The 25,066-nt window shown below is 39.7% G+C and overlaps 1 protein-coding gene across 1 annotated transcript; it reads left to right on the top strand.

Moving 5' to 3' along the window:
- The first annotated feature begins 8,695 nt into the window (after positions 1-8,695).
- LOC141003372 (interferon-induced very large GTPase 1-like) lies at positions 8,696-22,727 on the top strand. Its single transcript, XM_073474696.1, has 3 exons — positions 8,696-8,708; positions 8,914-9,174; positions 17,973-22,727. Exons 1-3 carry the CDS (start codon positions 8,696-8,698, stop codon positions 22,652-22,654), a joined length of 4,956 nt encoding a protein of 1,651 aa, XP_073330797.1. The 3' UTR covers positions 22,655-22,727.
- Positions 22,728-25,066: the final 2,339 nt, after the last annotated feature.

Genomic DNA, 25,066 nt, shown 5'->3' with positions numbered 1-25,066 from the left:
GACTGGCTATGAATGTCTTTAATGTTTCCCAGATCAGAATCACAGCATACAGTGTATAATAACTTCTAAAGTAAACAGAACTATCATCACCTCATGTATTTATTTAGTTTTACTATACTTTTTTTTAATAATCATCTTTTTTTAAATCCATTATTTAACATTTTTCTTCATCTCAAGTCTTGGGTTTCTGAATTCAACAAAGAATGTAAAAACAAGACAACAGGTGCAACTTTGCAATGGAGACCAAGCTGAAGGTTTATGTTGAGTGTGTCACTGTCTTCATATGTGTTTGGCACTGTGGGATGTTAATCATGTACTTCCATTCACCACTCACCTGACACAGGATCTCTGAATAACCTCAGTGATATGGAGTCATCTTGTTTTGCTTGGCTGACTGCAGGTTTGGTTCATGTTGAAATGAGAATAAACAGAAATTCAGCCTCAACAGTGCAGCGAGTCACTTTATACCATAGACCAGGCTAAGTGTGAGTCCACATACATTTAGTCTGATCATGCTCAGAGTCTGAAAGTGTGCAGGACATTTCAGATTTACTCAACATTTAATCCATCTCTAGACTCTCGAACATGAAACTCTTCACTGCTACATCACATCACTGTGAGGTGGACACAACCTCCATAACCACAATGCAACACAGTGTTTGGAAGGGAAAAGTCAGAGCATCTGTGTGATCTCATTACTCTATGAGGATGTGAGGCATCTTATGGTATCAAAGCCCTCGTGTCTGTCCCACATGTGATTAAGTGGCTACATGTAAACACTGCTACATGTGAGGTGAGGTAACATTTAATTGACTGCACTTGTGTTTAGTGTCTGAGTTTAGAAATCCTGACCATGAATCACTGGCCAGCTCCCTCCACCATCTTAACATTAGTTAGCTGTTAAAGGTTGGCTTTTATCAGTGCTCTTAGTCTCTGAGATGTTTCCATAAATACTCTGAAGTCACACAGATCAAGCAGTAGATTCATCAGGAGTATAGTTGGATCAAGATATATTTCAAAATAAAAGTGTGCTAAAGCTTAAAAAAATCTCCCAAAGCCACCGAGTAGTTGATCCTTCTCCACCCCAGAACAAAGAGCAATGACACCACAGACTTTAGCTTTAGTGTTCTAATTAGAAAATGTAATATTCATTGGAAACTAGCAAATGCTAACTACAGCATTTAGGCCATCAGCAGTGGAGATGAATGTCTGCTACAGTCACTTTCTTGGTTCAGAATCATGGTGCTACAGGATGCTCAGACAAAGTCTAAAAAAAGTCATTTCTAATGGCATGAAAAGTGATCTGCAGCAAGCATTTTCTGTTACTCACTAATGAATTTCAAACCTCACGCTAGTGGCCATTTTTTGGCAAACTGCACCTGTTGTCTTTTGTTGTCACAAAAAAGCATTTCATTCATTCCCTAAAAAAAAAAAGAAAATAAAAAAGGAAAAAAACTTAATATTTACAAATATTTTGTCTGTTTGATTCTTACACTTAAAAATGTACAGTTTTGATCCTCTTCCAGATGTTCTGTCTGTCTCTGTCCTGCCACCCAGTTTGGTATTTTTCTTCACACATCCATTTTCCTCAGAGTGGGCAGACCGCAGGATGTGTCTCTGTTACCTGGCCTCAGCGACCCAGACATAGAGTGATGTAGTTTGTAGTCCTAAAACCCAGAAATTGGTTAGTATTTTTGCACATCCGGTTCCTCTTTCTTAAAGTCAGTGGGGTTTTTTGAATTGGTTTTTGCTTAAATGCCTGAAATAAGGTCTGTGGTTCCCACAGGCTTAAGACATTTACAGGTTTTGTTGTTTTGTTGTTAATTGTAACGTTTTCATGTGTCTTAAAAAATGTTGGTTGCTAACAAGTGGCTATATGAGACTACAGAGGATGTCACTGACGGACTATAATACTATGGACACATTCCTATTTCGAGGAGGGGAATTTGGGAAGCTCCAGGTGCTGGCCACTGCACACGACTCACAGACCGAGTCGGGGAAGGTACACCTTATCAGAGGATAACGAAAGGGAGGGGGATAGGGGGTTTGTTTGTTTATCTTCAGGGCAGATGTTTTTTCTTTTTCTACCTATGTCTATTGTTATTTTTTATGTGAAATCAGTGTTATGGTTTGTGCAGAGTGTTCTTTGCAGTTTTGGTTCTTGATTGGTTTGGCAGTCGGACAGCACCCTGAATGCTTATACAAGAGTAGGAGTATGGCTAACTTTATAAGGTTCATCAGTTATAGCATAAATGGATTGCAGAACCCAGTAACACAGAAAAAATGCTTGACTTAACTTAAATCTCAACAATCTTTATACAGGAGACCCATCAGGTTGACTCAGAGTTAATTAAATTTAAGAGAGACTAGCAAAAAGCGTGGGGAGGCGATACTTGTACACAAAAAACTAAACTTTGTAATGATGAAGCAACATAAAGATAATGAAGGCAGATAATATGTGTGGTAAATGGACATTAAATGGAATTAAGATTAATTAAAGAATTAAAGGAGAGCCATACATTTTCTATAAGATAAACAAAATGCTGGGGGATATATTGGATGGACATTTAATCATCGCAGGGGATTTTAATCAGGTACAAGATGAGATTCTAGATAAAACTTCGCCCACTAGTAATGTGCCAAAATATAGAAAGGCCATACATTTGCTGATGAAGGATCTGGGGCTGGTTGATATCTGGACTTATAAATCCCAGAGAAAAGAATATACCTTTTATTCACACAATCATAAATCACATTCATGAATAGACTACTTTCTGTTATTAAATGACCTTACACAACGGTGGTGGACTGTACAGTTGGGCCTGTTGTGGTAACAGATCATGCTGCTGTGCAGTTGGGCATGAAAATTGGGACAGATGTGATGAAGAAACGCAGGTGGAGGCTAAATGTGTCTTTATTTCAGCATCAAACATTTACCAATTCATTAGGGGAAGATCTCAAATGTTTCTTTGAGGCAAACATAGGTTCACCAGAGAAACTGGGCACTGTATGGGAGGCTTCAAAGGCCTATGTAATCATAGCTTACTCAAGTAAAAAGAAAAAGGAAACCCAACACAAAAACTACTTAAAGAAGCAGAAAAGGTATTAGCAGACAATCATACTGACTGTCCTCTGAAACAAGTGTGTGAACTGAAATTCTAATTAAATGACATATGCAGCAAAAAAGTAGAATATGCACTGTTCAGGTTGAAAGGTAACTTTTACGAAAGCGGAGAAAAGGCAGGCAAAATAAAATACCAGCTATAAAAAATAAAAATGGGGATGTAGTGACCAGTGTTAGGGAAATGAATGATGTATTTCATGATTTTTATACCAGACTTTATAAATCGGAAACTAATCCATCATCAGAAATACTTGATGCCTTTTTTAAATAAAAAAAATAAATGAATCTCCCAAAACTGTCAGAAGACCAGACTAAGCAGATGGAGGAAGTTAGAAAAGCAATTTTATCTCTTATCTTTTATCTGTATACTGGCGCCTGTACTGACAGGTGTATACACAGAAGCATTCACATTAGGGCAACTTTTCACTCAACACCCAAAAGGCATTCGATAGGCTGGAATGGGCCTTTATCATGCATACATTGTACATATTTCGCTTTGGGGAGGGATTTTTAAAATGGGTTCAAATGATTCATTCATTACCTAAAGCATCTGTTGTGATTAATGACCACCTCTATTCAACCTTCCAAGAGGCTCAAAGCAAAGAGATCCTCTTAGTCCTCTGCTTTTTGTTTCATTTGTAGAACCACTTGCTGCAGCAATAAGAGCAGACAGACATTATGGGGGTCTGGGCTGTGGGTTGTGAACACATTATTTTTGTACACAGATTATATTTTATTACTGATATCAGACCCTGGTAAATCTAAACCTCTAGTTTTAAGCAGGATTGAGTCATTTTCAGAAATTTCTGGGGTACAAAATTAATTGTCACAAGTCGGAGGCCGTGCCTGTCTCTAGAACATGTTTTTCATCTGTTGTTTCTGCTTTCCAAGTCCAGTGGATTCCAGAGGGAGTGAAGTACTTGGTGATGAAATTGAGTGCAGATTTAGGGAATATAGTTGAAATTAATATGCAACCTACATGCACCAATCTGGACAGGTGGAAAATGATAAATCTACCCCCCCCCCCCCCCCCCCCCCCAAAAAAAAACAAAACAAAAAAACAAACAAACAGCAAAACTATATATTATTTGTATTATTTTATTACAAGAACAGAGAAAAAAACAAGATAAATAAATGAAATACAGTTTAGAAACACCAATGTACATTGCACAAATCCTATAGATGTATATCCTATACAGACAAATCTAATAACCATGCTTGAAAAATCCCTGAAGAAAGCTTAAAAAAAATATTGTATTGTATAGCACTATTAGTATACATGTTATTCACAATGGCTCCTCATCAGACTCCAGGACCATGTCTGTGGCTGCTGTGGAAGTATCTGACTCCTCATTTTGGCCAGTGGGTGCTCCAGCTCCAAAATATTTCAGAGGTGCCCCTGAATTTACAATTAAGATACAATATGTAAGTTAGATCACACTTACATCACACATGCATCAGTTACCCAATTAAAATGACCATAATGCACATTTTATTAACATTTGTTAACATCAGGGCCGGTTTTTGCTATGGGCAATGTGGGCGACCGCCCAGGGCGCAATCTATGTGAAGGCGCACGAGCACTACCGCTCATTTCCATGTCAAGTTAGTGGAGTGGGCGCTTGGGCGCCCTCATTGTCACGTCAACTTGCTGCTGAGAGTCACACAGGTTGTGTGTGTCAGAAGAGGTGAGGGGAAGGGGGAGAGGGATAGACTGATGATCCCAGGCCACACACCACAAACTGCTTCCAAATAAATTGTATTTCTTTCCTAAAATTAATATAGACCCATATACCTACATGTAATTAATTGGGTTATGTGAAAAATGTAAAAAATAAATAAATAAATAAAATCTGTGCATGCATCTACTTGAATTTGTTTACATCACGTGACTCTGGTTGTTTGACGGGCGAACGGACGGTGTTGGCAAAAGGTAATGATGTCGAGTCTTCATCTTCATCATGGATCAAAGTAAAAGAGCAAAGAAGCCATCAGGTGCCCAGTTCGCCCAGGGCGTAAATCTAGCCAGGACCGCCCCTGGACAGGATGCTGGCAAAACTGCTGGCAATCATGGACAGTGTCTCTCACCCCCTACACAAAACTCTGGACAAACTTAAGAGCAACTTCAGCAACAGACTCATTCAACCCTGCTGCCTAAAGGAACAGCACAGGAAATCATTCCTACCTGGTGCCATCAGACTTTATAACGCTCACTCCATAACACACAAATAATGCTGTTTAAATTATTATTACCGTAAATACCGCACCTTGTCCTCTTGCACCTTATGTTCCACTTAACTTTTCACTTCGGTACCTCAGTATTTTATTTTATTTACCTCAGTATTTTATTTTATTTTAAAGCTACTTAAGCATGTTATTGTAAATTGTATTGTATTGTTTTTTGTATATTGTATATAGAACTTTATTGTTTCTATATTTGCCCTTGTATTTTGATTGTATTTGTACTTGAATTTACAAGCTGCTATGATAACCTAATTTCCCCTCAGGATTAATAAAGCTATCCATCTATCCATGACTGAAATGTGCTTTATTTGGAAGCAATTCGTGACGTGATTGGCTTTAGCCTGCTAATTGCATTAGTTGTGCACTATTAGATGAATCCCCTGTTTCACCCCCTGTTTCTCTTGGCCACACTTTCCGTATTCATGTTCACCTGCACGTCTTGCACATCTTAGTTTTCGGACCAATTCAGGGCAGAGTAATACCGGGTTCTGGGAACGCCGGAGCTAATAGGAAGAAAAGGGGTTTTTTCCTATTAAGCTGTTTTACCGCTGGATTGGGGGCCAACTCAGGGCCGAGTGGAACCAAGTGGAGACAAGGGGTCTCTTAAGGTGCTGCTTTTTCAGAATTTGTAGCGTAAACAAACTGAATTCACGGTGACGACCTTAAGGATAAATATAAAGTGCACTGGGACGAGTGACAATGGGAGGTAAATCCAGCAAAAACCAGGAAGCTGGCGTAGGAAACCTATTCTATTTTAGCCTACTTTCCTATTTCTTAACTTGTTTTAATGTTTTGTTTTAATGTTTTTTAAATGCTTTTACTGTAATTGTATGTGCCTGTAAAGCACTTTGAGTTGCCTTGTGTCTGAATTGTGCTATACAAATAAACTTGCCTTGCCTTTTCCTTTACATTGTCCCGCAGTGTCCCATTCTCTGACACTTGGAACATCGTAATGGTGCCCGGATAAACTCTCTCACATCATAGCTCAAATATCCCATTCTTACTTTCTTAGGCAAACTTTTTTCAAACTTGAGGACTACTGACAGGCTGTCTGATTTCACATCCTTTCTTTGACATCCTGACACGGCATAATATCACTATCTCCATCTGATGGTTTCAGTCACGGTACAGTTCGTGCTAATCCGCCCATACTCCGTTCACTTCTCTCACGCGATCTCGTGCTCCAAATAATAATAATAATAATAATAATAATAATAATAATAAACTTTATTTATATAGCACTTTGTAAAAACAAAGTTTACAAAGTGCTTTGACAAAACAAAGCAAAATTGCAGAGGACAAAAGAAATAAATGGCATTTATAGGTAAACATTTTGAAACAAATAACTGAAGAACAGAAAAACTGATAAAAATGAATAAAATAAGCAAAATGAAGAAATGGAATAAATCAAATAGGTAAAATAAACAAAACAAATACATTAATTTAATAAACTCAAACAGGAGCAAAAGCAAAAGGATGACAAAAGGACGACATCACCCTATAAAAATGGGTTTTAAGAAGTGATTTAAAAAAAGTTACCGATCCTGCTAGCCTTATTTAAATTTATCTCCTCAGGCGGGGGTTCCAAAGCTGAGGGGCCCTGATGGCAAAGGCACGATCACCTTTGGTTTTAAGCCTCGACTTTGGAATGGTTAGAAGGGCCCCGTCTGAGGATCTAAGGCTGCGAGCTGGCTCGTAGGGAATTAAAATGTCTGCTATATAGGTCGGAACCAGACCCACGAGTGTTTTAAAAGTGATCAGTAAAATCTTAAAATCAATTCTAAAATGGACGGGGAGCCAATGAAGCAAAGCTAGGACTGGGGTAATGTGATGTTGTCTGTTAAAACCAGTTAAAAGCCTAGCTGCTGAATTCTGTACCAGTTGGCGCCTCAATGTTCACTTCACGACTCAACGCTCAACACACCCATCAAAGTTGATGCACAGTGTTTCCCATTTGTCTAACTTTTAATATGAAAACACATTATCATCACCATCATCTTGCTGCTATTTGCAGCAACCTGACACAAATTCAGATAAACAGAAACAGGACAAGTATATGTATATTAGTATAGAAATAACTTGGCCTATATTTTCTGTACTCTATGTCGCATGGAGCACTTGAACTTCCATGACCTTCCATTTCGTTATGCAACCCTGTGTTGTATAATCATGATTAAATGACCTTTTACCCATCATCCATTTTTTTTTATGACTTGTACAGTCCTGTGTACAGCACTTTATTAGTGGCCATTCAGGACAGGTGTGGCTGATAAGTGATGCATCCATGTGACTCCAGATCAAAGGAAGAAGATTTCTCTATCAGACTTTTTAGAGACTTTAATTTAATTTACATACATTTACATCTGGCTTGGTACATCCAACAGTACCAACGGCAACGCTCCTTGGAATCCTGCTAGGTCAGGTAAACAGGATGGTACCATGGTCAGTTCAGCTTTATTGGAAATCACATGATGGATTTCTTGGAAAACAAAACAGGAAGTAACTTTGCAGTATAAAAGGACACACCTGCAACAGGCTCTTGTATTGCGGGGCAGAGCTTTAATGTATACTGCGTAGAAGAAGAAGAAGAAGAAGAAGAAGAAGAAGAAGAAGAAACCCCAGGATTCTTACAATGGATGAATCTCTCCTACAAAGGTAGGCTATAATTTATTACATCTGTAATGTATTTTTCAAAAGTAGGCTTTCCATACACTAAAACAGAAATATGACTATATGACTATATGACTTTATGACTTTATATGCCCTTGAATCTCTGATAGTGTTGATTACAGTAATTCTTTTTGTTTTGGTCAAAATTGTAGTCTGGCAGGCTGCAGAGTGCAATTAACTGTGTGATTTTTGTATAAAGGGTTGTTTCTTGTTACTTTCAGGGAGAGCAAGTTTGAATAATCTGGACCACGTGTGAGGTGCCTGAGTGTCCCCACAATGGACAACTCTGATGAGGAGGTAAACAACTTTTCTGAAATAATAAAATTATGAGCCAAATATTTGTCAGCTATTGTGAATGGGTTATGATGCCTATATTGTCTATATTACACTGCCATTATTTCTCATTTAATAAGGACTTCCATGATGCAGCTGATTCCTTCTCTGAGCCATGCTGTGAGGAAGGAACAGACGCTTCACCAACACCACAGTCTGACTGTAAGTGTCAATAACTGATCCAATTTAATGACTAAGTACATGCTGTAGTGTGGAGATATACTGATATTCATTTCTCTTCTCTTTTGACAGATGTCCCTCCACCAGAAATAACAGTTCTCAGTGTTGGTCAGGAGACTGTTTCCTTTGGTATACCACTCACTGATGACTCTGTTAAGTATACTATAATTTATGTTATGAAGGTTAATTTCAGAATAAAGAGGTGGTAAAATGTTCTTCAAAGTGCATGAAGTGATTATATGTGTCATTGTCTTTTACCACACCTCTTGTGCTTGGCAGTCAAACTGCACCTCAAAGTGCAGGCAAACACTGATAGAACATGAATTATCAGTTATAGTGAAACTATTACATTATTCCCACAGAGCCCAGCCCTCCTGTGCAGATTGCAGTCTATCAGGTCAGCAGCGAGTCACTCTCTCTGCGATGGGACCCCCCTGCTGGTAAAGTGGAGAGTTACCTTGTAACTTGTTGCCATGAGGGAGAAATTACGCAAGAGATGACAACTGACACAAACAACCTGACTCTCAGCGGCCTGAGTCCAGGGGTGTGTTACTCTCTGCAGGTTTCTGCACAACTTAGGAATGGAAGAAGAAGCAAGCCAGCTGTAACATCTGCTCACACAAGTAAGTTAAAGAAAATCACAGTTGAAATAATAATGAAGAATGCATTTTTTAAATAAAGTCACAGACTTTGTAGCAATAAACACGTTTCTATCACGAGGATCAAATGACAGGAATATATTGCATGAAAGCAAATACAGTCCTACAGAAAAAACTCAAAAAGTGACATTTTTGATATCAAACACATAAGTAGTCCACAACAAAGAACTTCTCAGGGCGATGTGGGTTTATATAGACATTGATCGATGGTTACTGAATTCTGGATGACAGCATGTGGTACCATGAACATCCAGAATTTATAAAAATTAAGTTTATTCTTATTTCTTCCTGACAATCAGAGATGGTATGTAATACCTTAGTGACATTTACCAATACTGTCACTAGCAGTTGTGTAGTGCTACTGTAAAGTAAAGGATGAGTAAACCCATATTTTAATATCACAGATCCATGAGGACCTTTATTGATGGATAGAAGTCCCTATTTCATAACAAATGTCAAGCTACACCTGCATGATCCTTGATGTAGATCAATGTTAGAAATACTATAGAAAACTCAAAACCATAATTAAAGCTGCAAGCAGCATTGAGTGGGCCCTCCCACCTTTGTACACGTTAGGGTGCGTGGCAGTCGTGGCCTCATTGCTGGCTCTCAGTATTCATGTGCTTTGGACACCGCACAAATGAGTCCTTGAAACGAAATAGCCAGGGACATGGGTGAAGGCTACTTCCTGCCTATCAAATTTCAGTTACATCAGTAAAACTCAGAGTGAGAGCTACTTTGTTAAATTTTTGTAGGGGGTGCTATCAAGCCATTTGTCCATTTGTCATTTGTCCAAATGCAAAGACCCACATAAAACATTAGTGTTTCTACTGTTGACATGTGTTCCAAGTTTTGCAAGTTTTCAAACATCCCAAGCCCCTCAGCGATAACTGTCATGGCCAATAATACATTGCCATGACAATGCTGTTTGATTAAAAAAACAAACAAAAAAAAAAAGATTTTTGAACAGAAACATTGTTAGGTTCTCAAGTCCTCTCTGACCATATCTGAGGTGAATCTGTTTAATCTGCCTGGAGTCATTTGTAAGAGTATAGCACCTGCAATGTCCTGTTACCAGCAAAAATATGCATGAAGTTGTGTTCATAACTCTAAACAAACACATGAAGTTTGAGGCAGATTGGATAAAGCATGTATAAGATACAACAACTTCCTGTTTCATAAGGAAAACCTCGAAATGTGCCATGTTGCTACGGCCATGCTGTCCAACAAAAGTCAGTTTTTGGCGTGATGCATCATCATTGGTTTTCTGACCAAATTTGAGGTGGATCTGGTCAAAGGGCCACGAGGCTGCTGCGTTGCTTCATCCAGAGACAGTCTTGCCTTTCTATTTTACTGTGCACTATCTTTTACTTTCCCTCCCTCCCTCCCTCTCTTTCACACTCCTGCTTTCTTGCTCTTTCATTGGGGGTAAAGGTAAATCATGTCATCATGATTTATTGATAATTAGCAAAGGCAAACTCCATGTAAACAGATTCAGCAGGCAGGAGCTGCATTGCAGGAGCAACACTGCCTATGTGGACACAAACACGCAAATGAGCAGCAGCAGCAGCTCAGCAACACAGCTGCATCTCCATGTCATGTCCTGTAGTCCACAGTCATCTGCTTTGTTTTGCTGACACTGAGATGGAGGGTATTGTGGTGGTATCAAAAGGTTGAGGGCTATAAAGCTTTATGATGGTGGAGTTGAGTGCTACTGGACTCTCATGCCGAGGGATTTAGTCTTGTCAGAGAAAGGGATAACGGTTGTCTTTTTGAAACGTGTGGACTACAGACTGGAGCAATGACAGGTTGAAAATTACTGTGTTGGCATCCACAGAGTTCAGTTTGAGATCAACAATGAATGGATTCCTCTGGAGACCACATGCCTTTGCCCCATTAGAGAGCAAAGCTATGGACTCAAGCCCCCACAATCCTTAATGTCTTGGCACCTAGGTGCAAAGACTGTGCAGAGGCCCAGCTTTGAGCTTTGATTGGTCCGTGGGAGAGACCCCCTATCCATGTTAACAAAACTCCAGCTCCCTCTTAATTCTCTCTGTCTTTCTTTTGGGCCTCTCATCCTTCCTGGTCTGTCACTGGACTCAACAGCTGCTGAAAGATGCTAGCTGCAGGGTCTTGCATGCAACTAACCATTTTTCTTAACTTGGCAGTAGAGCCCGACCAATATGGGATTTCTGAAACAAATACCAATTTAAGAGGGGAAAAATCCACGGGTATACTGACTGTTTGAGCTAAAGTGAAAATAGACCTTTTCTATGTGCATTGTGTACCAATTTTGAAAAATGTTGCATTAATTTTAACTGATAATATATTGTACGTATAAAATATTGTTCTGAAAAGTAACTACCAAGTATAGCAGTAAAATAATAAATGCAGTGGAGTAAAAAGTACAATATTTCCCTCTGATGTTACTAAAGTACAGCGCTTAAGAAAATGTACTTAGTTACATTCCATCACTGCTCTCTAATAAACTACTCATTTGAGATTTATGCTGCAGCTTTATTCCAATTCTGAAGCATTATTTCAATGAATAAAACTTCAATCGGAAAAGCTTATCAATACATGTCATCTTCAGCAATATTTCACTGTTTACATTTAGCATTAACCAGAATGATAAGCTTGTTGTCACGGAGAGTAAAAAACGGGGACGCTGTTTGGTTGATATCCAGCATCGCCTCTCACAAATTATGTATCCAACGTTGCATGAAATGGATAAAGATAATAACCTCTGATTATTCAATATAATTAATAATTATCCCTGATAATCATTAATTATTATTGATATCCAAATTTATCTCAAATACCCTATAAATAATGCTCCAACAACTGTGAAGACATCCGCCATCATGCAAATTACAGTTTGCGCAAGCAAAATGTGCAATTCACTTTGAAATAGATAATGACAGATTTTGACTTGTACGTCTTAATTCTGACAAAATTGGTTCCATGTGGTACTGGCAAAAAATTAACAAACAATTTTTTTGAGTACGAAATGTACCAGGTCAGCAGGTACAACTGCTTCCAGGAAGTAGCCACATCTTTGCACATCGAGTCTGACACTGACAATTGTTCTTGACTTCCCCCGCATACTTATTACCAAACTAACAGCCAGTGATACAAAATGGAAGCAGTATAACCTTCAACTGTACAAAAACTCACTTTTACCTGTTTCACACCCGCCAACATCCAGCTTTTGTCTTTAATGTGAATGTGTACCATCGTAAGGGGTACCCCATGTAAGGGGTATTTATGGTCTCCACCTCCAATTGCCTGTAATGGGAACAGAAGACCTGGGTGAAAATGCTAATATGTGCCACTCTTCAGGTGTGATGTAATGATATTATGTGTTGAAGTTGAGGCCTCTGGCTTGTTAATATTTTTCCATTGGTCTCTGTTCAAGCAGTGCTCAAATGTCATTTGACGCTGACTTTGAAAGACAGACTGAAATAAAAGATACTAAAAAAGTGGCTGCCATGTCACTAATAACTGAGCCTTGCTGCCAACTGCCTGATTGGTACTGCACATGTGCAACTCTCAACAGAGACGAGAAAAGAAGCGAGATATGTCACTCCTTAGCTACTTCTGTTGTTCAGCATTTTTCAGAATGGGTGTAGTCTGGTGAGGTATATGAACTTATGCCTTCTACTGTACCCTGTTCTTCCAGTGTGTTCATGATGACAAACGTGACACGAGGAAAAAAAGAAACACAAAGGCAAACTCGCCTCCTGGCAATGTGAAAGGAGTTAATCGGCTAATTTTAGCAGGTTTTCCCGCATTTAAAAACGCTTGTACTTGTGCTTGTAGTGTTACGGTGGGGGTTTTCTTAGGAGATCGGAGGCAGGAAGTCAGGGAGTAAGGATTTTATTTTGAAATAGAGTTCTCTTTGAGGGAAACATAGATGAGATGAGTGGGCGGGCGGGCGGGCGGGCGGGCGGGCAGGCAGGCAGGCAGGTACCGTATGGAACGGAACAATCTGGCACCGGAGTAGTGGAGAGACCAGGGTAATATAGCCAGAGGATGATGAGCTGATGAGAGACAGGTGTGCCTCTCCGCTGCACACACAGACACACACAGGGAAAGGAGCAGTGAGGGAGAAGGGAACGGGAAAAATACAGAACGACAGAAAAACAACCTGACTGCCACAGTAGCACCGTGACATGTAGTCTATTAATGTGGAGTATGAATTAAAGTTGTTTGTGGGTTGTTCAAAGTTACAGTTTGCAAAACGTTTAGCTAAAATAAATCTTTTTCTTGCATAATAAATTGCAATGATTGGCAACATAAATGGTTATTTCAGCTGTTTTAATTACTACTGGCTCTATTGGCCGTACCAAGTCTACAAGTCCAATAGTTTCAAATGGTGTCACCCTTAATTACACTTGTTATATATAAAAATATAAATATAAAAAAACAAGCAAGCAACAGGCCCTCGCAATTTTTGTTCACGTTGGGGTGTACAGCAGTTGTGAATTTGGATGGAAAGTTTCCATCTCAAATATTTGAGAAATTGTGGAACCCTGATGAGAATACAGTGATCGATTCAGATTCTCTCAGTTGTTTGTAGACATTTTCAAATACAGCTACTAGTTTCAATAGAAGGTTTGTGGTAACTAAGTCTTTATTTATGTGTCTCTGTCTCTTTTAAAAGATGTTTTATTTGCCATAAAACTTGGGGCTGTTTGAATATCTTTTTCCTTTCCTCTTTTTCTTAATAGCATTCCTTTTTTTGTTGATTGGATTTCAATTTGACTCTACAAAGTGGCTCCAAAAATGACTTTACTCTCTTTAATTTTAGTTAGTGTGTTTCCACCCGTTTTCCACCTGTAAATCTGAAAATGTCTCTGCCGACAGTTTATAATCATATGGATTCTCTTATATATTGTGTTGTGAGTGAGAGCCTGACTCACCGTGCATCATGGAAAGCGACAAAGATATCTATTTTGCTCGAAATTACATCACATAACCACCATCAGTGAATAGCGGACCCTGTCTGGCTCTCACTCATGGAGAGGGGTGCTGTTTACTGGGGAGAAGTTCACCAAAGACTCAGTAGGGTGGGCTGACTGGGTCAGTGACTTTTCTACATTCATTTTGATTAATTTATTTTCTATATAAGTTGTCAAAGACAGTGACTGCAACAACACAATAGCGGAAGGCAACGAAGACATATGAGTTTAAGTTTTTTGCTCAGAATTGCGTCACATAATCACTGCCAGTAAACTGCGGGAGCTGCCGGGGACAGACGGAAGTGTGACGAAGAGTCAGTAGGACAGATAGAGTGACAGGTAAAAATTTGGTCATTTTTCCTCATGTAAGTTGCCAAAGACACTATCTGCAACCACATTACTGTTGTTTGGTCTTGTACTGTTGCTTTAGTGGGTTGAAGTGTGGGACATTTCTCTTTTATTATGAGAGCTATCCAGTGAAGGATGTTTTGTTGTCAGACTGTTTACGCCATCAAAACGTCACACCCCAGTCCTGTGCTGCCAGCTTACCCTTTCACACAGGCATCGATTGCGGCTCTGTTACTACCTCCACTGGTGGATCAGAGGTGGAACGAAACTGTCCCCCCATTCCACCTCTGTAACTTTCATACAGACAGCGAGGCGGAACAACGGTGCAATATTCCCGCCTTGAAAATCAGTGTGAATGGGGCTTCTTGAGTAACTGAAAGCAGAGAGTGATGGTTTTAAAAAATCAACACACATCATCTTACTGGTTTAAGGTATACTGTCAAACATCTTGGTGAAGTTTCTTTTAAAAGTTAATGGAATAAAAAAAATATGCAAACATTACAAATCACAGCAAGATATTTAATATTACTGCGGACATACCGTTTGATCAGTCTGAACAAAGATCAAATCACAATTACCATCTAGAGAATGTCTATGTCCATTTTGGTAATATTTAAAGACAGACTTGTGGTGACAGTCACCTCTTCAGTTCAGTTCATGCAAGATTTTTAATGATTTTTTTAAGTTTGCTAAATTTTGTTGGGGGTGCTATCAGGCCATTTTGCCCAATTCTGAAACTCATCAGATGTTTTCAGGCTGGGACTGTGATCAAGCATGTGAAGTGGGGAAGAGTCAACCATGTACACAAAAGTTACAACAATTTCAGCTTTCAAGCTTACAGAAAGTGTATATCATGGTAGTTTTCAGTTCTATGATTTCTACAGCTCTCATTTTTCTGTGATTGAATGAGTGGCACACATACTACGTTGTCACTAAAAACATTCATGAAGTTTGCTTTAAATCTAAATTTATTATGGGTCTTCTGAACATGTTACCAAATCCGCTGGTTCAAAAATATACATACAGCAACTTCAACAATTCATTTTGGTGATTATAGAAAGTTGTGTGTCAAATTTTCTTTGTAGCATGGCCTCTTAACTTCTTCTGACTGATTATGATTGATAATGGCTGGTGACTTTTCTGAGACCATTTTAATAGGACATGTTTGATATACTCACTAGACTCAGCCACAAACAGTACAATGCGGAAGTCTAAGGAGATCTGAAAGAGCACATTATTAGTTTGAACAAGTCAGGAAAGTAATTTGGAGCCATTTCAAAGCAGTTACAGGTCCCAAGATCAACTGTGCAAAAAACTGTTTGTAAATATAAAGTGCATGGCACAGCCACAATCAGGAAGATAATGCAAACTATCGACTACTGCTGACAGAAAACTGGTCAGGTTAAGAGTCAACGAAAAACCACCAAAAAGCAGGTCTGAAATTAAGCGAAAAGGCAGGTGACAGTGTCCAAAGTCAATTATGTTTTGCATCAACATGGGCCGAGAGGCTGCCGTGCAAGAGAGAAGCCCTTGATCCAAACGTGGCACCTTAAAGCTCAATTGAAGTTTGCTGCTGATCACATGCACACAGAAAATCCCTTCTGGAGGAAAACTCTGTGGTCAGATGAAACAAAAAGAGTTGTTTGGCCACAGTGACCTGCAATATGTTTGGAGGCCTTTCACCCCAAGAACACCCTACCTACTGTAAAGCAAGGTGGTGGTAGTATTATGTTGTTGGGCTGTTTTGCTGCCTGTGGATCTGGCACTCTAAAAAAAGTAAACGGAATAATGACAAAGGAAGATTATCTCCAAATTATTCAGGAAAAACATAAAATCATCAGCCAGAAGATTGGGTCTTGGGTGCAGTTGGGTGGTTCAACAGGACAATGATCCCAAACACGCGTCAAAAGTGTTAAATGAAATGGCTATGTATATTTTTGAGCCAGTAGATTTAGTCACATTTTCAGAAGACGCATAATAAATGTATTTTATTTGAAGCAAACTTCATGAATGTTTTTTGTGACAAAGTAGAATGTGTTCCACTCATTCCATCACAGAATAATAATAATAATACATTTTATTTGTACAGCGCTTTTAAAAACTCTCAAAGACACTTTACAAGAATAGAATACATACAAGAATACATAAAATCAAGTGCATGGTGCATAAAATCAAGTGCATGGTGCGATAAAGGAGAAATATGTAGTAAAAAGAACAATGTATGAGGATATGGATCTGTGTAGGTTTTTAGGGAGAACAGGTTGAGGACAGCAGACAGCTACGGGTGCAAATGAAAAGTGGATTTGAAGAGGTGGGTTTTGAGTAATGACTTGTAGGTGGATGAGTCTGGGCAGTCACGGATGTGTTTGGGGAGGGAATTCCAGAGGGAGGGGGCAGCAATGGAGAAGGCTCTGTCCCCCCAGGTACGGTGCTTGGTCCTGAGGGGGGGTGAGAGAAGGTTAGCGTCTGAGGATCTGAGGTTTCGAGAAGGAGTGTGGTGGTGGAGCATGTCCGTGAGGTAGGGAGGGGCCTGGTTGTGGAGGGCTTTATGGGTGAGTAGGAGGAGCTTGAAGTTGATTCGGTGTGGGACAGGGAGCCAGTGAAGGTTTTGGAGTACGGGGGTGATATGTTCACGGGAGCGGGTGTGGGTGAGGAGGCGGGCAGCAGAGTTTTGGATGTATTGAAGTTTATTGAGGACTTTGGAAGATGAACCATAGAGGATGCTGTTGCAGTAGTCCAGTCTTGAAGTGATAAATGCGTGGATGAGAGTCTCAGCTGCAGAGAAGGAGAGTAGTGGGCGGAGGCGGGCAATGTTTTTTAGATGGAAGAAAGCAGTTTGGGTGAGGCGGCTGATGTGCTGTTCGAATGAAAGAGTACTGTCCAGGATAATGCCAAGGTTACGGATGGAGGGAGAGGGAGACAGGGTGATGTTGTCAAAGCTGAGGGAGAAGTTCTGGGTCGATGTGGTGAGATGTTTTGGGCCTATGAGTATGATTTCAGATTTGTCACAGTTTAGTTTGAGAAAGTTTTTTTGCAGCCATGATTGTAGTTCTGACAGGCAGTTTGTGAGGGTAGAGTGGGTGGCAGGGGTGATGGATTTTGTGGAGATGTGGAGTTGGATGTCGTCGGCATAGCAGTGAAAACGGAGACCATGCCGACGGATGATGGAGCCAAGGGGGAGTAGATAGATGATGAAGAGGAGAGGACCAAGCACTGAGCCCTGGGGGACGCCTTGAAGCAGGGGGGCAGTGGAGGAGGAGCAGTTGTTGACATGGATGAACTGTTGTCTGTCTGAAGAGAGATGAGAGAGAGATGAGAGCGGTAGAAATCCTTGGAACTGAAAACTGCTGTGATATACATGTTCTTTAAACTTTTGCCTGCAACTGTATGTTTCATGAAATCATCTACTGTATGACTGGTTTTAAGTAACAAACATCTTCATATCCACAGAGACACAACTTCAAAGCTTACTGGAGGATCTGGGGTTGGAGCAGCTCTACACAGAGAAGCTGTCGCTGAGCACAATACTTCAGATTGAGGAGAAGACCATCACTGATGAACCTGCCAAGTGTAATTCAGATCTTCCATGGTATTTTCTGAAGAAACTGATGATGGTTAATGTGACAGCTAGGAATGTGAAATGTACATCTGCATGTGAGTCAACCTGTGAGGCTGCATCAGAAAATACAGAGTCAGATTTTGACGATCTGCTTGACAGTGAACATTCAGACCATATGTTGAATCCCCTCGACATAATCACTGCTCTCTTCCTGTGCTCTGATGGTTTTGTACAGCAGGAAATGACTCTCAAAATGTCCATGTGTCAGTTTTCTGTGCCTCTGCTGCTCCCTGATTGTGACACAAAGCAGTGCACACTCATGCTTTGGGCCATGAGAGACATTGTTAAAAAGCACAGACCTCAGTCACTTTCAGAATCCAAAGGCTTTATTGAAGACAGAATTGTTGTCTCCGAACTTCCAATGATATCTTTTGTGAGACTGGGTGAGTGCTCCTTGTCCAAGTCAGAGATGCTCAATAAGCTTCTGAGCAATTCTCAGCAGTACCATGACACCTTTGTTCACTCTAACATGGAGTGTGGTGACAGTCCAAGGAGAATATCCAATGGATTGGCTGAAATTTCTTGGTACCTTCCTTGTGGTAACAAAAACATGGACATTTTCAGTGAGCCAGTAACTGTAGCTAACCTTCGTGGGGACATTGCTTCATTTGAAACACAATTTTCATTTTTGTGTCTGACATCTGCAGCAGTTTTTGTGTTCTTTGAAAATGTAGACTCTGAATGTGAGCTGCTTATGAACAAACACCACAAGGCAGAGATCTTCTTGGTGGGAAACCATCAAAGCAGTCGCTTCAGTATGGATGGTCTAAAAAAGGTAGCAAAAAAGATGGGCTTGACTAAAAACAACATCATTCTTAAGACTAATCAGAATAATGATGCAGACTTTGTCAAAAAATTGAGGAAAACAATCAGTAATATAGTTGAGAGCTCAGAGATGAAGATGGGAATCAAGCAGATGGCTGACATTGCCCATGAACTGGGAATCTGGGTTGATGAAGACTGTCCAGAGTGCCAGACTGCCAAGAACAATGCTGATGCCATCACTGCAGAAATTCAAGACATCCTGAAATATAAAGAAACTCAGCTACCCTTGCAAGGCCAAATATGGAAAGAACTGACTGGTTTAGAGAAGGAAGAATTTCGGCTTCGAGGAGTTGGGTCAGAAAACATAGAAAAGTACAAAAGTGATCTTCAAGTACAGAAAGAAAAACTAAGGGAAAAACAGAACTCTTATGACATGTCAAATGCAATGACATGTTTCATCAATGCAATATCAAGCTCAGGGACAGAGAGATCCTATTTCCTGAAATGGATGCGAATGAACCTCGATAACTTGTCTCGGGAAAAACTGTCTGACCTCAGGGAGCAGTACAAAGAAAAATCCAAAAATTCTGAGAACAAAGAGGAAATCAAAGAGATTGACAGACAGCTTTCCAACAGCTCACTGGGGACTGAACACTTCTTCCGTGAAATGGGTCAGATCTATGAAGCTTCACTTTCCCTTCCAGAAACTGACCCATCACGTCAACAGTTACAGCATCTGCCTAAACTATGTGCAGGATTGTTGCTTGATGGATTTCCCCTTGAGCTTGTAGATGGAGATGCATCCAACATACCTCTCAGATGGGTGAGTGATGTTCTCTCTCAGCTCAATGACCTGGTGTCTCCTAAGAACAAGATACTGGTGGTCACAGTTCTTGGAGTTCAGAGCACAGGGAAGTCCACTCTCCTCAACACCATGTTTGGAGTGCAGTTTGCAGTCAGCAGTGGTCGATGCACTCGAGGTGCCTTCATGTTGCTCATCAGAGTCAATGACGATGTTAAAAAAGCTCTCAACTGTGACTTCATGGTGATCATTGACACTGAGGGCTTAAAGTCACCAGAACTCGCACAACTGGACAACAGCCACGAGCACGACAATGAGCTTGCAACACTTGTTGTGGGGCTGAGTGATATCACCATTATCAATATTGCAATGGAGAACTCAACAGAAATGAAAGACATCCTACAAATAGTGGTGCATGCTTTTCTCAGGATGACAGAGGTGGGCAAAAAGCCCAAATGTCAGTTTGTTCACCAGAATGTGTCAGATGTTTCAGCCCATGAGAAAAACTTACGAGACAGGAAACTGCTCCTGCAGCAGTTAAACGAGATGACGCAGGCAGCAGCCAAAATGGAAAAGAAAGAGGAGGACAAGAGCTTCACTGATGTGATGGAGTATAGTCCAGACACTGGGAACTGGTACGTTCCTGGTCTCTGGAATGGAAACCCACCAATGGCACCAGTCAATGCAGGGTACAGTGAGGCTGTTTATGAGCTCAAGAAAAACATTATCCAAATGTTAGGAAGTTGTGAGTCGTCTTCTAATGATATCTTGGAGTTTACAAAGTGGGTGAAAAGCCTGTGGAATGCAGTGAAGCATGAAAACTTCATCTTCAGCTTCAGAAACAGCCTGGTGGCTGATGCATACATGAGGCTGTGCACAGAATTCAACAAATGGGAATGGGAATTCAAAAAAGAGATGTACACCTGGGTCACTGCAGCGGAAACAAGAATTTCCAACTTTGGCACAGTTGCTGAAAAATCTGAGACATCAGACATGTCAGATTTTCGCACTCAATTAAAAAGTGAAGCTTGTGTTGTGTTGTCTAAATGGGAGACAAAGCTTCTTGAAAATCTGGCAGAGTACTTCAAGCAAACAGAGGGTCACGTCTATCTAGTAGAAGGATACAGAGAAGACTTTGTGAACAGTGCAAAGAGCCTTCGACGAGAAACAGAGAACTCTGTAATCAATCAGCTCACAGCAGCAGCTGACATCAGACAGGGAATGGCAGAAATTGACAGAATCAAGGAGAAGCACACAAAACAGATAGAGGAGAGAGTATGTGCATTGATTGAAGAATGTCGGCAAAAAAAGGTTGAGATGACAGACAAAGAGCTGGATGAAAAATTTGACAAGATGTGGAATAAAACACTGAATGAACTATCATTTCCAGAGCAAAAAGTCACAGATGTCATCGCAAGAGTGACCTCTGACTTGAGAATCAATCTGTCACACAGGGGCGGTGGTGCATCTAAACTGTTCAGTCAAAAAAGTCTGCAAGATTGTGGACAGGTGCCTTTCAAATATACTGTGGAAGGATTTATCAAGCAGTTTAAACACGGAGTCAGAAAATTCTTCAATGTTGAAGATCACGTAGTGGCTTTACAAAAGATAGCTGACTGCATCATCATGGACTGCACAGAGATTATGAATGACAAAGTGAAAAGAAAAAACAATTACCACGACACTTACATCCAAGAGATCCTACACACAATTGATGAGAAGCTGCAAAACAATCAGAATGTGAAGATAGAGATCGAGTTTGAAGTTCCTCTCAAACAGCACATCTGTGGATTTGCAGCCAGACAGTTTCAGGAAATGCATGAAGATTTCCTGCGTGAGAATGATCCCTCCACATGTCTGAATCAAAACAAAGAAAAGTTTTGTGATGATTTCAAGGATGTGTTCCATAAACGAGACCAGTGCCAGAAGAAAGCAGAAGAATTCACAGAACGCTGTTTGAGGCCTGCAGTGGAAGACTTCATCAATCGTTCCTTGGGTCCTGATATCATTGGAGAAATGAAGACAAAGTTTGAGTTCAGCACACGGATGTTCTTCCAGTATTCAATTTTACTGGATTTGCTCTCAAAGCAGAACTTTAAGAAGTATCAGAGCTACATTCGCTCATATGAGAGTTATGCCAACAAATGGGTTCTTGATTGCATCTTAAAACATTTCTCAAATGGGTCTAAAATGTTTGAGTTTGAAGATCAACATCTCCAGTCAAGAATCAACAGCATAAATAGTGCTATCAACAAAGCTAAAACAGAAAAGAGTGGCAACCTGAAGACATTTGTTGAGAATGTCTGTCAGAAACTTGGTGATAAACTGGTCATTTCCCAGGATGCTCTTGGTGCTTTCATGATCCTGAACAATGCTGACCAGGAACAGTTTGCTCATTGGCTCACTGAGTGTGTGAAGGACATGGAACAAGCTCTTAGGAAGAAGTTCGAAGAAACAAGAATCCAAATGAAACTAAAATCTCTTCGTGTGAATCCTCAGAGGGAGCTTTTGTTAGAAATGATCGGCTGTGGCAAACAGTGTCCATTCTGCACAGCACCTTGTGAGGCAGGAGGAAGAGACCATACAGAGCACCACACTTCACTACATCGACCAAAGGGTCTGGGTTATTATGTATCGACTAAAACGGAAAAACTTGTCATTGACATTTGCTCTTCTTCGGTGGTCAGTGACAAGCTGTTTCGTTGTGATGCCACAAATGGTGAATCGCACCCTTACAAGGATTACACAAAAATTTACCCAGACTGGAAAATTCCTCCAGATGCAAGCCTTCAGGCATCAGACTACTGGAAATATGTGTTGGCAACGTTCAATGAAAAGTTTGCAGAAGCATGTGATGCAAAGCCTGCTGATATTCCAATAACTTGGGAGAATATCACATACGAGCAGGCAGAGGAGAGTCTGAAAAAGACATTCAACATCAAATGAGAGTACTAACATTCCTCACATGTACAGATGTACACATCTACCTTTCATAGATATTTAGAAGAGTAGAGCATCAGAAACAGTCACATACTGTATATAAAATGAAAAGGTTGAAGATATTGTCAGTACACAGATATTTTGCCACTATGGCTTTGTAGTGGAAATTCTCCTTTGTGAGGTTGAGAGTTGCTAAATCTCAGAAGAATTGTAGACTCAGCGTGATGAATCAGATCTCTTTAATACATGCTGCATGGAGAGAAGACCTGAAGTGTTCTCTCCAGTCTTCCCAATGTTTCTTACTTAAATACTAACAGAGTGGGGGGTTACAACATTTCTTCCCAAAACAATGACCCTTTGATGCTTTATTAGAATGTAAATGTCATCTACCATCTATCTTCCTGTAACACCTCAGGCAGAGACAATTGCCTCTCATCTGACTTTATGACCCCCACACCAAAAGGGGATTCTCCCCTTTTGCTCTCACATCCTGATATGGTCTTTACAGTACATTGCTTACTGAATGGATAACTATTAAATTTCTCACAGCCTACAATGTGGATATAAGAGAAAATCATTGCAAATAGTTCTCATCTTTCACTGAGATTGCAACAACCATAGTAGATAATAATAATCTGCTTTCACTGTATGTTAAGGTTGACCTCATCAATATTTTAAGAGCTTTTTCTGTACTTGGAGTTTATGTAATAGTTAAGAACATACTTAATATTTCCAGTTTGATCTGAGTCTGAATTTGTTATCTTTGTGTGAAAGGCAACAAAATGACAGAAGCATTTATTGTTTATTTTTGTGAATTATCTGATTTCAAATATTTACATATACAGTCCTTTTTTTAAGTCACTCAGTCTTCATGTGGTATTGTCATAAAAGGACAAAGTTTTTGTCATAAAGGGTGATTTACGTTTTTGTTTCTGTGACGTATCTGATTTGAAATAATTACTTTCTTTTATTCATCACTCGGTTTGCATGTGGTATTAATTATTAGAACTTAAAAAAACATGGTATGGGACGTATCTGATGCAAAATATTTCAATGTGTTAAACGATCATTCAGTCAACATGTAGTTTTCACATGACAGGGTCAGGGTTAGTTTGTAGTGGGTTAAGATTAAGGTTAGTTTGTTCCTTATCTAATACAAGGTACAAGATAGATTTGTCATGTTTTAAACAGCATTTAATGAATGATTTTCCTAAATCTGAATTTAGAATCTCTTTGTTTATGTTTCTGTGAAGTATTTGATTCTGAATATTTACATTTTTTTAAAGAATTAAAATGTCACTCATTCTCTATGTGATAGTTAACATGTATACGTTACTCACTCCTGTTAACTGATTCAATAAAGAGACACAATTGTCAGACTGGCTGTGAATTTCTTTAATGTTTCCCAGATCAGAATCACAGCATACAGTGTATAATAACTTCTAAAGTAAACAGAAATATCATCACCTCATTTATTTATATAGTTTTACTATACTTTTTTTTAATAATCATCTTTTTTAAAATCCATTATTTAACATTTTTCTTCATCTCAAGTCTTGGGTTTCTGAATTCAACAAAGAATGTAAAAACAAGACAACAGGTGCAACTTTGCAATGGAGACCAAGCTGAAGGTTTATGTTGAGTGTGTCACTGTCTTCATGTGTGTTTGCCACTGTGGGATGTTAACCATGTACTTCCATTCACCACTGACCTGACACAGGATCTCTGAATAACCTCAGTGATATGGAGTCATCTTGTTTTGCTTGGCTGACTGCAGGTTTGGTTCATGTTGAAATGAGAATAAACAGAAATTCAGCCTCAACAGTGCAGTGAGTCACTTTATACCATAGACCAGGCTAAGTGTGAGTCCACATACATTTAGTCTGATCATGCTCAGAGTCTGAAAGTGTGCAGGACATTTCAGATTTACTCAACATTTAATCCATCTCTAGACTCTCGAAGATGAAACTCTTCACTGCTACATCACATCACTGTGAGGTGGACACAAACTCCATAACCACAATGCAACACAGTGTGTGGAAGGGAAAAGTCAGAGCATCTGTGTGATCTCATTACTCTATGAGGATGTGAGGCATCTTATGGTATCAAAGCCCTCGTGTCTGTCCCACATGTGATTAAGTGGCTACATGTAAACACTGCTACATGTGAGGTGAGGTAACATTTAATTGACTGCACTTGTGTTCAGTGTCTGAGTTTAGAAATCCTGACCATGAATCACTGGCCAGTTCCCTCCACCATCTTAACATTAGTTAGCTGCTAAAGGTTGGCTTTTATCAGTGCTCTTAGTCTCTGAGATGTTTCCATAAATACTCTGAAGTCACACAGATCAAGCAGTAGATTAATCAGGAGTATAGTTGGATCAAGATATATTTCAAAATAAAAGTGTGCTAAAGCTTA

This window comes from Pagrus major, chromosome 10 (genome assembly GCF_040436345.1).
Source record: "Pagrus major chromosome 10, Pma_NU_1.0".
NCBI lineage: Eukaryota > Metazoa > Chordata > Actinopteri > Spariformes > Sparidae > Pagrus > Pagrus major.
The sequence above is the reverse complement of the archived record's forward strand: the minus strand, read 5'-3'. Positions and strand labels throughout refer to the sequence as shown.